The 16407-nt window shown below is 35.8% G+C and overlaps 1 protein-coding gene across 1 annotated transcript in view; it reads left to right on the top strand.

Annotated features, from left to right (window-relative positions):
- The first annotated feature begins 6575 nt into the window (after positions 1–6575).
- LOC144968561 (hexokinase type 2-like) overlaps positions 6576–16407 on the top strand; it is a 24702-nt gene continuing 14870 nt past the window's right edge. Inside the window, exons 1-3 of the mRNA XM_078907037.1 lie at positions 6576–6715; positions 8879–8967; positions 10682–10850. Of these exons, the coding sequence (XP_078763163.1) occupies positions 8911–8967; positions 10682–10850 (226 nt within the window). The 5' untranslated portion in view covers positions 6576–6715; positions 8879–8910. The remainder of the gene's footprint in view (positions 6716–8878; positions 8968–10681; positions 10851–16407) is intronic.

Below are 16407 nucleotides of genomic sequence, written 5' to 3'. Positions count from 1 at the left end.
AATAACTCCTGCACCATTGGCTACAAGGCTCTAAAGGAGTTAATTTGTCTTACAATGAGTCCAAGTGGCTCAGAAGGACTTACTTTAAAATATTTTCATTGAAAATTCCCGAAATAAATAACGATAAAGATAATTGATCCCACAAGGTACCGAATAGATGTGCGACCGGTTTTAGACACGTTACTGCTGTGTCACAAAGTGTGACACTTCTTAAATTATATTTATCAACATACGTTTTTAAATTGCCGAAAATGTTTATATTACTATGACTTCTGTACGTGGTTTCATCACATAGAATTATTTTTTGAATTGTTCTTGCTTTTTTATATTCAGAATTGATATAAATAAATAAATCATAACTGTGAAATTGAATGTGAGCTTCAGTTTAATATACGAAAACAGATAAAATGGACGTTTCGGGTTTCCCCTTCATCAACAACACATGATGAATTAAAAACTACAGACGAATGAGATAATGTGGTTGTGGCGTTGTTAAGATGCATAAACAAAAACATTGATGGGCAGGAAATTGTATGCTACTTTGTGAGGAAGCGCGAATTTAAAACAGAGCAATAGAAATTTATAAAAGGTGCGTACTTAATTATGTCAAAAGAGGGGAGGCGGGAAGGAATTGTGTAATGCAGTATAGAAGACAGTGAACTAAAATAAAGTGTGGACTATTGTTGGAAAATAAATACAATGGAATTGGAAATAAATACAAAATGTAAGGGATGTAGGTATTAATATATTAGTGGCATTAGCAGCAGCAGAAGCACCAGTAGTAGTAGTAGTAGTAGTAGTAGTAGTAGTAGTAGTAGTAGTAGTAGTAGTAGTAGTAGTAGTAGTAGTAGTAGTAGTAGTAAGTAGCAGTAGTAGTAGGGATGCAGAAAATAAAGACAGGCATTTCAATTTTGACACGGCGCCGCCAAGTCTGGGACTTTTTTGTCCTAGTGCGGAAGTCTGCTATATTTTTCTACTATCACAAACGATATGAACACGGGACTGGGACAGTCCTGTCCCGTTGATTTTGTAGCATTTCACAACTGCTTGGGACACAACGGGACTGTTTTGTCCCGTCCCAATAGGTGCGGAAGATTTCTCTAAATTCTATATGTTACAGATTTGGGACAGGACTGTCCCAGGACAGTCCTATCCTAGTGCGGAAGAGGGTTAAAGGTTACACACAGTTTTGTGTGTTGGTACGTTATATCCGGATGGCGAATTGTTGTGAGCTCTTTGGTTTAGCGCAATACATTAATAAACGTTTTTGTGTATTTGTACGATTAATATAGATAGAGCGAAGTTGACATCGCTCGGGCCTTTGTTATTGTTTTTTGCCATCCATCTTTATGAGTAATTATCACTAAACTGTATTAACCAGACTATAAAACTTCAAGGTTAGACATAGTTTGGTGTGTTGGTCTGTTATATTTCCGGATGGCAATAGATAGTATGCGCTTGGCTATGAAGCTCATAACATTGCCATCCGGAAATATAACGGACCAAAACACACAACTATGTGTAACCTTAAACGTTTATAGATAGTATACGCTTGGCTTAGAAGCTCATAACATTGCCATCTGGAAGTATAACGGACAAACACACAAATCTGTGTGTATCCATGAACGTTTATAGTCGGGTTAATACAGTTCAGTGAGCATTACTCATAAACGCGGATGGCAAAAAACAATAACAAAGACCTGAGTGACGTCATCTTCGAACTATCTATCGTCTGGTTAATAGTTTAGTGAGAACTGTCTGTAGATAGTATGCGCTTGGCTAAGGAGCTCACAACATTGCCATCCGGAAGTATAACGGACCAACACACAAAACTACGTGTAACCATGATCGTTTATAGTCTGGTCTGGTTAATACCGTTCAGTGAGAATTACTCATAAACGCGGATGGCAAAAAACAATAATAAAAAGTCCTGAGTGACGTCATCTTCGAACTATCTATAGCGGGCATAAATTGTGTGTATCTTATTAAAACATACACCATGAATTGGTGCTCTGCGTTTAGCCAAAAAGATCACAACATTCACCAGCCGGAAATAAAGTTACAAGACACAAAACTGTGTCTTAAACGTTTATTGATGCTACGCGTTTATCAAAAAAGCTCACAACATCCGTCAGTCGGACAAAACGTACCAACACACAAAACTATGTGTAACCTTGAACCTTTAGTCTGCTTGATATAGATCGAATGAAGTTGACGTCACTCGGGTCTTTGTTATTGTTTTTTGCCATCCACCTTTATGAGAAATTCTCACTTAACTGTATTATCCAGACTATAAAAGTTCATGGTTACACAGAGTTTTGTGTGTTGGTCCGTTATACTTCCGGATGTCAATGTTGTGATCGTCTTAGCAAGGCGCATAATATCTATAATGTAGTGACAACTACTAATAAAAATGGCTGGCTAAATACGATAATCTGGGGGGTGAGTGACGTCAATTTTGTTGTATTTATAGTCTGATTGATAGGATTTAGTGAGAACTACTAATAATAGTGGCTGACTAAAACGATAACCAAGAACTGAGTGACACCAATTTCGTTCCATCTATAGGTCAAACCGTCAAACGATAATGCCATGTTTACCGACTTGACATTGGAAATCCACAGACGGAAGGAGCCCCTCCGTTTCATGTCTCGATATGATCATTTTAGTCTTGGCTTAAACGTTAAAAGTATGATCAAGAAAATTGTTTGATAACTAGTCACCCATTAAGCGGCATAAAAACAATAACGATGATCAGAGAGAGGTTGATTTCACTCACGTTTTTGTTTATAGATAGTGTGCGCTTGGCCAAGGAGTTCACAACATTGCCATCCGGAAGTATAACGGACCAACACACAAACTCTGTGTAACCATGAACTTTTATAGTCTGGTTAATACAGTTTAGTGAGAACAACTCACAAACGCGGATGGCAAAAACCATAACAAAGGCCTGAGTGACGTCATCTTCGAACTATCTATAAACAACCAACTTTGTTTCTTCCAGCACATCTGAAGGTGTGCCACAAATTCCATGTTTTGATTGGTCAAAATCTACTTGTTAATTTGTGATCAAAATCATAAAACAAACCGGCAAAACAGAAATGAATAGAAAAAAAGAGAGAGGAAAAAACGGAAGACTAGAAATAAGATAATATATTATAAGAAGTCGCAATTCGTGCCTATCCATTTTGGAACGAACAATATTAAAGTTGCCTTTCCTGAATACATAACATAGTTGACCAGTTGACCAGTTGACCTCTTGCACCCAATCTCTTACACTTACTACAATATGAGCTATCCTAACATTTTTGTGTGAATCATTTTCACCTGTAACAGTCAAATTGCGTAACCCGTTTATTATAACACACTTGCTGCGTTCTTTCCACTTTGTCTACACAATCTTATTCACAGAAGGAAATGTAGGCATTCTCCAATATAATAATATAATATATATTTTAATCAACGTAACTAAGATTTTATCTACATGTGGTTTTTAACCCCGCTGATCCGTAATGAGCAAAAATGCGCCTAACATTGCCTGTTTTTATATTGTTTTGTCTGTGTGTGTGTGTGTGTGTGTGTGTGTGTGTGTGTGTGTGTGTCATGTGCCTTTTTAAAAAAACAATATTTTTTCTGTGTAATTTCTCATTCATGAGATTTGTGAATTGTAAAATAAAAATATTTTTGTTTACGACCCTTGTCATAACTGGCTTCAATTTATCTGGACGATCTTGTACATTTTTCCAGTCCTTCCTTTCGTTTTCCATAGTCTCCAGGAAAGATGCAGGTTTGTTACATTAGAAACAAACGCTTATCAGCCACACTTCACGCGTAACTTTTTTTTTTTTCAAACATTAAAATTAAGGACCATATGAGCTGGGTATCGTTGATAAAGATATTCAAATGGCACAGGTAAAATGTATCGCTGTTGTTTTTCACAAACGAAAAAAAAAACTGACCAAAACATAATAATAAAATAAATAAATCAATCAATAAATTAAAATTTAATGAAAACCTCCATAGACCCCGCCAATTTAAGAATTATGCATGGCACAAGGTCGCCTACATTGAATTCTTTGGAAGAATTCATAGCAGAATCGGCGAGAGTAGCTGAGGCACCACAGTTTGTAGACAACTAAGTGAAAGGCCCTTACGTTAAAAGTCAAGAAATGTCACAAGAAGACATTGCTGTTATTTTTTTTCTTTGTGACCAAAGAATAACCACCACCACCTCAACAATCTCAATCACCACCACCACCATCATCATCATGGTCAAAAGCAATGACAACAAAAACAGCAGCAGTAGCAGCAACAGTGGCAACTAAATTGTTATCACCTAACAGGAGATTTGCCGATCAAACACTGTGGTTACGAGTGATTTGCAAAGCGTGTATACTTATAATGTATCAGAAGCAACTGGATGGTAGCGACCTATATTCGTGTTTTCGTCCAACCTAGTCATCGATCACATGATTTGTTGCTGTACAACGATTGGACATTTCTCAATGTATCTTTGCACGTTACTTTGTTTATGAAAGTTGTAAACATACCCATGAGTCATACTGAGCAAAATGACAAATTGTAACGTTGGATATTTCTCAAACTGTGAACCCTTTTCACTATGTGAGTCATTTTGAGCACACTTTCCAATGTGACCAATGACCTCGAGCACATGGAAATGTAATATAGATCATGCCAATTGATTGCAATGCGGGTGTTCAATGTCAAGTCGGTAAACATGGCATTTGTGTATTGATGGTATGTGTTTAAATGAAATACACACCATTTTTCCCCACTTTATCAATAGTACAAATACACAAAAAGTTTATTGTCTGAGAGAATTTAGTGAGAAGAAATCCTATCTGAATATATATAGAAAGCTGCGAAAACCAGTGCCACATTTCAATTGTATGACATTGAACATTATGAGCGAAAGGATGTTTACCGACTTGACTCGACCCGACATAGATACGCATCTTCTTCTATTAAAACCGACCAGAAGTTTCGCGTCTCTCTATATATCGCTGTCTCCAATTGGGCAGTGGTGACTAATCTCAATGGTAGATGTATTATATGTTAAGGGAAATTACGAGGAAACATCAAATGTGAGCAGCATGATTAATCAACTTGAATGGAAATCACTCCAAAATAGGAGAGTAGCAGTACATCTGACCATCCGTGATGTATAAGATAAACAACAACCTGGTGGTTATTTCAAATCCTGACCCCAAACACCGACACGAACATCTAGGACTTCCCACATGGACAGTTTCATACCCCTAACATCCACCAAAGATCTCATAAAACTCTCATTTTACCCCAGAACCATCTCAGATTGGAACAATTTACCGCAGGAAGTTACATCTGCACCCACTTCAACCTCATGTTCTTGTTCATGTCAATATCTTCATGAGTGAAGGTGGACATAAAGGAAGGTTCAGATTCAGTGACTATTGTTCCAAATGGTAATTATTACTTTAGTTCCCAATAACCCAGTCACAAAATAACCAAGGTTCATCTTTATTTTGTCACGATTTCATCACTGAAATAATAGTAAATGTTCCTTTAGTTCTCAACAATCCAGTCACAAAATAACAAAGAATCATCTTATTTATTTTGTCACGATTTCATCACTGAAATAACAGTAAACGACCGACCACGATCACCAAACCCGTGAACACATTTCTAAATCCAACACAAAAATTGCGTCATATTTATGTACATTCGTGAGAAATTGTCTATCGAATGATCGAATTGCTGTTATTGGAACTAACTTCTTTTAATCGCATTAAATGCAACAGACAGTACCGTTTTATTTAGAAGGGGGGGGGGGGGGGGGGGGGGGGGGGCAGGAAAAGATTTACAATCTAGGTAAAATAAGATGACGTCGGTTACGACTACATGTTGATTGGAAAACATCAAAATATCGACCCCCTGTTTTTGAAAAAAAATATTAATATCCTAAAATAATATGATATCACGGGAGCAAAATAATAATATAATAATAATAATAATAATATAATATAATAATAATAATAATAATAATAATAATAATAATTTAAAAATAAAATAATAATAATAATAATAATAACAAAAAAAAAAACCCAGACAAAAACAATAAATGGCTATGGAAAAAATAATAAATAAACGAAAATGGGTAGGTGCGACGTGCAGGTCCGCAAAATAGTGTCCACTACAACAATGTTAAACTAGGCCCATAAATTGCGTTCGGATATGAGACCTAATGAATGTATGTTACATGGCAGGTCATGAAAACGGGTCATTGCCAGCTAGGGCTCACACAAACACAACAAAACAAAGACCTTGACCCTTAGATAGTATACGCCGCCTTGACCCCTTGGAAAAATCGACTAGTCGATGAAAAACATTTACTATTAATTTTTTAAAAATATAAATTGAAAAAAAAATTAGTGTGGTTAATTTTGATTAATTTGACCACCTGGCAGCTCTGGCTAATAGTGATGAAAATTCTTCGAAATAATTGACAGAATGAAGTTCACCGAAGTTCACATGAGGTCACAACGGACGAGTTCATTGACTTGAGGGTACTAAAGATAACCGCTGCCCAGTGCCCAGCCGCTGGGCAATTTGACTGAGGGCTGTGCTGAGGACCACATTCACATACATAGTCATATAGTTAAGAGGAAACTTGGTGGTCGCTATACTCCCTTTTTACAGCTGAACAATTTTCAAGGTTTGTTGAATGACTTATTTTTATGTTCTAACTTTCTTATCAGTGAAACCGGGTCATGTCCCGTCTTTAGATTGAATTTTCCTGGAAACTTACTGGAAAGCACGTTTACCCCTGCGAGTTATTTAAATTAAAATAGTTAAGCGCTCATCAAATTCAAAGTAACGGCAATAATAGTATTCAATTATTATGAATGGCTCTTGTATAAAGAAAGAAAACTCGTAACAATAAAATTAAGATAACCATGAAGAGAATTCCCAGGTTTCAAGATATGAACTCTACATACCGCACTCACTATAATCACTGTTGTCGTTCTAATAGGTAATAATATTACCAACGTATCGAGCTCTCTCTCTCTCTCTCTCTCTCTCTCTCTCTCTCTCTCTCTCTCTCTCTCTCTCTCTCTCTCTCTCTCTCTCTCTCTCTCTCTCTCTCTCTCTCGCTCTCGCTCTTGCTCTCTGTGCGTGCGTGCGCGTATGTGTGCGTGCGTGCGTGCATGAGTGCATGTCCCTCTCGCGCACACATGCACAACAAATAATCACTCTTCAGTGCATCTTGAGTGCATTTAACTTGTATATTTATTTCCTTATATTATATATTTTATTCTGCATTATTTTTAGTTTAAAACTACGCATACGTCTAATCCATAAATGGTCAGAATCGATTTGCACTTATTTGTAGGTCTGATAACCCAATTCCTTATTGACTCATTTTGTAATGGGAATCTAAAATAAATTTTAACAAATATGACGCAAAATATTGTCCATTACAACAATGTTAAACTAGGCCCGTAAGTGAAAACGTCGGTCAGAATCTATGTTCACAATGGCGATGAATAAGCGGCTGTATCCGCATAATTTGTATTTTTTCCCCCCTTAAATTGTGTGTTTTGCTTTTCTTTTAACCCCCATTGTGGACCAAGAGGTGAATCAGTAATACCCGACAGTTCTTTTTGTGTTGTGGAAAAGTGAAATCTATTCAGTTTTGTTTTCGTTTTTATATTATGCTTTTAAAATTTGGGGAAAATGTGCTGTACAATGGTTTATATGATTAAGTTTATTTATTATTTCAGCTTGGTTTCCTCATTTACTTTTGCCTTTAAATAAGTGATTGCATGTCTTAATTTTCTTTTTTCCAGAAGAAATTTTTTCTTATAAAGATGTTTTTAAAAAAATAGAAATCAACCAACTCAGCCAAATAGAGTATTATTCTCAGTGCACATTAATGAAAGGCGGGTGTTAGGTGTCGCTCAAAAATGGCAATGCTATGTCGAAGGTATTGCTCAGAAATTTTTGCGCTGTTTACACCAAGTAAGTTTACTGTTGTTACCTCTTATTTATTATTTACATGAGAGCAATAATATAATAATTATAATAATAATAATAATAATGATAATAATAATAGTAATAATGATAATAATGATAATGATAATAATAATAATAATAATAATAATATAATAATAATAATAATAATAATAATAGCGATGATGATGATAATATAAATGAAAAATAATAATGATAAATAATGAATATTATTGATGATGATGATAATAATGATATGATAATATAAAATGATAATAATATGATAATAATGATAATAATAATGATGATAATGATGATAGATAATAATAATAATAATAATAATAATAATAATAATAATATAAAAAGAAGAACAACAACAATAAATAAATATAAAGTAATAAACTTAAACAATTAACTAAATTTGAAATAAAAGGGGTTTCTTTAATCTTGAAAAAAATTGGTCTCCCATTGGGATTTGAACCGGGGAATTTCATGTCCGTTATGTGAGATCTTTTGACTTTCCACGGTGGACTGGAGGTTACTTACTGTGTCTTCTACCACCCTATTTGAAAAATGCCTATACTAAGGGTAATCCCAGTCCAAGGTTTGAACTTTTTGAACAAAATTTATATTGCTGTTGAGAGTGGAAGGTTGCACTGCAACACACTAATCAATAATGACAATATAAGTTTTATGAATGATTCAGATTGTATTCAACAATTTGCCTTTATAAAGACTGTTTTATCCCATTCCACAAGCAATACTTTTTTTTTTATTAACAAATCCGGTGCTGAGATTATACAATACTAAGCATTATATGTCACTCACTATTGCCACTCACTCTTTGACATTTATATAATTTCAGCTCAAGAAATTTTGCAATAATAAGTTAAGAAGATGCGTTTTCCAAAGCTTGACACAAGTAAATACATTACTGGAGAGAAGAGGGAGCAGGTGAGTGGATTAGGGATGAGTTTGTATATATTTCTTGTTATCTATTTTTGCTTTCATATGCTATTGAAATGTGGACTTTCCGTCGCCTTGGAAAAATCAGTTGGAAAGAAAAGAAAACAAATCAAGAAGTCAGTGACATCCTTGATATCAGACCGACCCTAATGAAAGTAATAAAAACAAGAAAACTAAGGTATTTTGGACACCTAAGACGCCATCAAACCGTCAACAAGGACATTCTTGAGGGTAGAGTTGAGGGGAAAAGAGGAAGAGGCAGGCCAGCAAGAACTTGGATAGATGATGTGAGGACATGGACAGGATTGTCGGCAGCCGAATGCAGTCAGCAAGCCGTCAACAGGGAAGATTGGCGTGTCATTTCAAGTCGACCTCAACCCATGAGATGACACTGGAAGAAGAAGAAGATGCTATTAGTTGTCAACATATTTTATAAATGATGTTGATAACTAACATTGATGGGACTTTCTCTACTTTTGGTTGTGAATTATTGTATTATTTCTCAAATGCTAATAAGTTGCTGTTAATGTTTTAAGTTATCTGAATTTTAGAAATAACATAGCTTACTTTCGTCCTTTTTCTATTAAAAAAAACTCAGGTAGGTTTGTGGACAAATTATTTACAGTGCAACCTCTGGATAACGACATCCGTGGAGAGGGACAATGACCTCTGGTCCCGATTTTTGTCCTATATTTTATTAGTAATGAAAACCCCAAATTAACGGCATACATTTTAGTAAAACTGCTGTTCAGTGACAGTTGATACCGATGCTTGATACTCGACTATTGTCATTTCATACTCTTAACCAATAAAAATACACCTCCCCACACACCCCCCCTCAATGAGATTCTTTGTTACCGACCAATCAGAACACGTCTTTGCATGGAATCAGCGCTTATTCATATGGAACCACAGCAAAAGAAGTTTATCAGTGAATGGAACTCTCAAAGGTTCATTAATCTTCCATGTTTGCTACCTGTCTGAGGTCAGTGGAGGTTAACTGATATCAGGCAATGCCATGTCCAATGGGGACAATTATGGATATGTATAGTCTTATATGTTGGAATATCTGGGAAAACAATAACAGCCTCTTTCACTTTATTATTTCATTTGAAAAATCAGTTGTTTCTCTAAACATCATTCTAAATTTTATCGTATTGTGGTTAATACCTTCTTTGTTTGTTGTTGTTGTTTTTTATTTTTGTTTTTTTTTTGTTTTTTTTTTTTTGTTGTTTTTTTTTTAACATCGCAAGATGTAGATCTACTAATTTTTAAGTGCTTGTAGATTTTGGTGTGCTTAAATAAAAATTTGGTTATTCAAAACTCTTCAGCAATATCACATGTATTTGATTTTAATTAAAATCAAAACTAGATGTGTGCATCTGTGTTCTTGAGCAGTAGGAAATTGGCATTTGATTTAAAAAATTTATTTTTAATTTTGTTAAATGGTATTCAAGCACCGTTTATGATCAAAACAATGATAATACACATTTTAAAATGAAAGTGTAACTGGTATACTCAATTCTTGTGTTAAATACATTAACATTTGATTTTAAAGTGTTCATAAAACTTTGAAGATATTCTCACCAGGCCTTCTTAAAACAAGAAATATCTCGAGCTAATATCAACTTGTAAAATTAATTGAATTTTTTGTAAAGAGATTTTTTTCTCATCCTTTTTTATTTCCTTCTCCTATTTTCAGTTGGATTCAGTTCTTGATCCTTTAATCTTGACAGACAAGACCATAGAGAAAATTAAGACAGCATTCTGGGAACAAGTTCAACTGGCAAACAGTACTGATGAAAAGACGCGAAAGAAGTCTGATCATCTCATGATGAATACTTTTATCAGAGAATTGTTGGACGGCAATGGTAACTTAGAAACGTCAAGTTCTACATTTTTTATATACTTTTATTTTCAAAATAATCATAACAATTTAGAAGTGTTTTTTTTTTTTGTTGTTGTTGTTATTGTTGTTGTTGTTGTTAAAAGTGACATCCATCCTTCTGTCAGCAGTGGCTTCAGATGTAGATAAAAAAGTTTTCACACCTAATTTTTCACATGACATATAGTTAGCATAATTGTATGTGGTTTATAAAACCAGTTAAGAATGAAATAGACATATCAATGTTTTTATAAAAATCGTTTTCTAAATGTCTCTTCCCTTAAAAACCCACCAGTTTATATATATTCTCCAACAACGTTGTTTTCATCCAAATCTGGAATTATCAGGGAGTCCTAGTGTCTGGCAGGAGTGTTGGTTGTATTCTGTCAGTTCGTCCAATGGTGTTTCTTGATGTAGGTTTGTTGTGCATGTGTGTGCATGTGTGGATGTTTGTAAATGTATTCAAGCTGGGTGTGGTATAGTGTTGGGTGGAGGGGGGGTCGTCTGGGGTAGTGATTGTATTATTGGGTTGTGTAGTGTGTATTGTAATGTAATCATTTTTTCGCGTGTAAGCACGTGCTGAATATCTCTCTCTTGCTGTTTGGTGTTTTGGGTTGTTTTTTTTTTCAATATATGATAATTCTCTTCTAGGCATAGGTTGCATTTTTTAAAAATGTTTACTATGTAGCTTTTTTGTTTTGAGATGATGTTCCATGTGATGCTGTATTGTGCGTTTGAGTCCTTAAGTTTCCAGATGTGTTCGCTCAACATAGTTGGAAGATCTTTTTCGTTTGTGTTTGAAGGTTGAGGTGTGTTGGTTGTATCCTGTTTCGAAATGGCCCTCTGCAAGTCCGATGTAGTTTTCCTGTTTGTCTATGTTGTTGTGTTATGGTTGCTTTGTATATAACACATGATTTGAGGCACTTGCCTTGGAGGGGGCACAAGTCTTTATTCCTACAGTTGCATTGTTTTTTCAATGTGTTGTTTTGTTGGTTATGGGTATTGAGGATGCATTTTTTGTGTGCTTTGATTATGTCTTCGATGTTGTTTATGCATTAATAGCTGATTGTTATTGTGTTTCTGTTTTGAGGATTTTTTGTAGTTGGTGGTCGTGAGGGAAGCAGGTGTTTACTAATGTTAGGAATGTTTGTCCTATGTTGGTTGTGACATTTTTGTCGAAAGGGTGGGGGTGGGGAGTTGAACCATGTGATGTTGCGCGATCTTGATTTGGGGAGCATGTTGCAGTTTTTGTTGTCTATGGGTTTGCATTAATAGCTGATCGTTATTGTGTTTCTGTTTTGAGGATTTTTTGTAGTTGGTGGTCGTGAGGGAAGCAGGTGTTTACTAATGTTAGGAATTTTTGTCCTATGTTGGTTGTGACATTTTTGTCGAAAGGGTGGGGGTGGGGAGTTGAACCATGTGATGTTGCGCGATCTTGATTTGGGGAGCATGTTGCAGTTTTTGTTGTCTATGGGTTTGTAGTCAAAGGGTTCTGTATGCCCACTGTTTTTAGAGCGTTCATGTAGGGGCCTGCTGGGTTATAGAAAGTTTCAGAGTCTTTTGACAATCTAGATATGGGTTGTGCAATGTTGATGGGGATGTTTTTTATGATCATTGGTGGGTGGTTGCCGTTTTTATTATGTAGTTGATGACGTTGTTGGGATTTCTGTAGGGGGGTATCTGCATATGGTTAATCCATCGACGATGTAGAGACCGATATGCGTATTAGTTATGTTGAGCTGTGATAGCAGGTATAAGCTGATCAAATCACATATTTCAACACCATCGAATGAGCACATAGTCATGTTGAAATATGATTTGCTTTTTGTCCATCATGTTTGTTATGGTTGAGTGTGATGTGTTTAGTGTGTTTTATGTGTCTCTCCTCGCTGGTGACGGTTGTGTGTTTGGATGCAAAATCTAGAGCGTTGTCAAGGAGGGTGGCGTGTATGGATGGGTAGAACTCATTGATACTGCACTGTTGTTTGTTGTTGTTGTTAGTAAACCATTCTATGACTTGATCTGAGTTTTTCCCAAAATTTAGTTTTGTTTTTCCTTTCTTCTTTGTTACAATTCTTTCTGTTATTTTTTTGCTAATTTTTCCTATTTCTGTTTTGTAGGGGTTAGTTAGTCTGCATGAAGGGTTGTTTCTGAAACTTGGTTTATGGTCCTTGAGCGTAATGAATGCTTCCTGCCTCGCTGCAGTGTCTATTCTGTCACTAATATTCAGTGTCTCTGCTGTGTTTTTATCTTCTTCTTGTATTGTCTCAGATCTTTGATCTGTGCTTTTTTTGTAGTCTTTGTGTATTTGGTTGGTGATTAGTGCGATATATGTGTCGGTTTATAGTTTTTAGTAGTTGTTAGTTTTGTCCTCGGGGACCAATAGATGTGTCTCATTGTTTATCTTTTTTATGTCTGTAGTGAGGTGCTGTTGGAATTTGTTATGCGTTTTCCTGAATTTGAGGTATATATATATATTTAACAGTGTTGGTGGGTACTTGGAGATACTAGAGTGCTCAATAATATTAATTAGAGCATGTAAAATAAATAAGGGCACTCACATTGTATTATGTGAGGACAATCGTTTCAAGGTAGCATTTCCATGGTTGACGATAAATCAAATCCATAGTTCGTCGTTGTTTTAACAGCATATACCACACACACACACACATTGAGAACACACTACAGCATGTCACTACATAACAATACTAATCACTGCCCAAATAATAACAAACACACCAGAATAAAAAATAGGGACGAAAATAACCAACAACGAACTCATTGTACACTACAGATTTAATGTCAACTGACGAGATGCAAGATCCGCATTGAAACGATCGTCTTGGCGAAAAAATGTCAGTGGTGTTCTTATTTATTTTACATGCTCTAAATAATATTATCGAGCACTCTCGTATCTACAAGTACCCATCAACACTCGTAAATAAATAAATATACTGGGTGGGGATCCTGACCTCCCATGGTGGGCAGGGAGGTACATGCTTTGTCTTCTATCCCCCCAACCCGTTTTCCAATTGTTTCATGTCATTGTCTTGGAATGAGATTACTTGGTTTTGTCCTGGCCCTTGCCGGAGTTCCTTGGCTGGGAGGGAAACAGTCGAATGTATAGTTATAGTTTTGGAAGATGATATATTTTTCCTTGTAAATCATCTCTCTATTATGCATTGTATTATGTTTAGTTTACATATTATATTATATGATTTGTAAACATTTGAGTGTATTCCTCTTAGTTGGGACCTGTGCTTGTGTCTGGATGAGACTTTTAGGTGATCTCAAACTAAGCACTTTGACGGTGTGCTCTTGGAATCTACATCTGTTCCCTATTTGAACCAATTCCCCTTTGTCTCACCTTTTCTTTTGTGCTTTAATTGTAATTCTAGAACTTTTTCTTTCTTTTTACTGGCGCTGATATGACCTTAATGTGTTGCAAGCGCTATAAAACCCTTACAAACAAAACAAACAAATAAATATATATATTCAATTCAAAGGTCCTTTTTAGGCAATTTCAAATATGAAATATACATTTACATAGAATTTCCAATCGTTACAAGTAAGATCAATAAATAGCCTAAAGGAAGCTACCAAAAGTAATTAAATAGATAAGTATATATATATATATATATATATATATATATATATATATATATATATATATATATATATATATATATATATATATATATATATATATATATATATATAATATCCTTATAGAATTAGAGGAAAATCTGGTTACAAGGTCTGCTTTTGGTATTTCCCTTTTTGTCTTGAGCGTGAAATTAATTCTCGATGGGTGTTTTTGCAGTACTGGTTCACTGATGACAGTGGTCCCAATATATTAGTTTGTAGAGAACTCGCCACATAAACAATGGGATTCTTTTCAATCTCCGGTTTAATCAAGGCTTTGACTTTGTAATTTTTGGGAACCTATAAAAAGGGTAGCAAACAATTTTACAGTCTGTGTAAATCTTCAGAAATCAGTAAAGCTCAGGGTTCATAGGTCTTGTGGGATTAATGAACTACTATTTTTTTCTGCTGCTAATACCCGATTTCTCTCTGTCATTTTGGAGCTAGATCTCAAAGACAAACTCCCCTGAGGAAGATTAAATGGAATTTATTATATGATATGATAATGATATGATATAAGTCCAGATTCATGTAGGCTTTTACAGCCTTTTATCTGCTCTTGTGCATTCGTGAACGTATATAATTCAAGTCTCTCAAAACTGGGCATGCCACATAGTGGAAGGAGGTGTCTGAATTTAACTTTACAAACAGTATTTTTCTGTTTCACAATGAGCATCAAGACGGCACTTGAATGCCTGCAATGAAGGGGCGTCGACAACTGTTGCAGGCAGGCGGTTCCATTTGTCGACTACCCTAACTGAGAAAAAGTTCTGCCTAAGGTTTAGAGAACACCTTTCTTTGGAGAGTTTGAATTTGTGTCCTCTGGTGGTGCTGGTGGAATCAAGATTTAGAGGGCTCGTGCTAACAGAGTATAAATTATGTGTGTATTTGTACGCTTCAATTAGGTCTCCTCTGTCTCTCCTATACTGCTTGCTAGGTATTCTTATCTTTTTCAGTCTTTCTGTGTATTCTAGATCTTTGAATCCCGGAATGACCCGAGTTGCGCGTTTTAGAACACTTTCTATGAGGTCTTTGTTTTTCTGTAGTCGTGGTGCCCATGCTACATTGCCAAATTCCAAGTGGGGACGTACAAGTGCAGTGAACAATTGTCTCATGTTATCTCTATCAAGATGAGTGAACGACCTCCTAATGAGGCCAACGATTCTGTTTGCTTTATTTACTTGGGTTTCTATGTGCTTAGAGAACTTCAGTTCCTGATCTACTAACACACCTAAATCTTTTTCCTCTTCAGTAGGCTGAAGTATGACAGTCTCGCTAGAGTCATGATTTCTCATTGTGTACTGATGGTGCGGGTTTCTATATCCCAAGTGCAAGACATGGCACTTGTCTGCATTAAACCTAAGCTGCCATTTATCAGCCCACTGTACCAAGCTGTCAAGATCACTTTGGAGCTGAGTTATGAACTCTTCCTTGTCTACTCTAGAGAACACCTTAGTGTCATCTGCATACATTTGACACAGAGAGTCCACAACGTCTGGAAGATCGTTAATAAATATTACAAACAAAACTGGACCAAGGCAGCTTCCCTGCGGAACACCACTCGATACTGGTGCCCAATCCGAAAAACTGCCGTTCACCCTAACACGCTGTCTTCTCCCAATCAGGAAATCTGAGATCCAAGCTAGCAAACATGAACTGATGCCATATGATCCAAGTTTCTTAATAAGGCGTTGATGTGGAACACTGTCAAATGCTTTGGCGAAATCAAGGTACACTGCATCAACAGGTATGCCACTGTCCAAATACCTAGTCCAAGAGTCGAGAGCAGCTAACAAATTAGTGGTACATGAGCGTTTTGATATAAAACCGTGTTGATATTCAGACAGCAACTTTTGTTCCATTAAGTATTTGACTACTTTGTCCCTAATCACGGATTC

Source organism: Berghia stephanieae, chromosome 3 (assembly GCF_034508935.2).
Source record: "Berghia stephanieae isolate SIO BIC M18660-M18661 chromosome 3, UCSD_Bste_1.3, whole genome shotgun sequence".
Classification (NCBI taxonomy): Eukaryota; Metazoa; Mollusca; class Gastropoda; order Nudibranchia; family Aeolidiidae; genus Berghia; species Berghia stephanieae.
The sequence above is the reverse complement of the archived record's forward strand: the minus strand, read 5'-3'. Positions and strand labels throughout refer to the sequence as shown.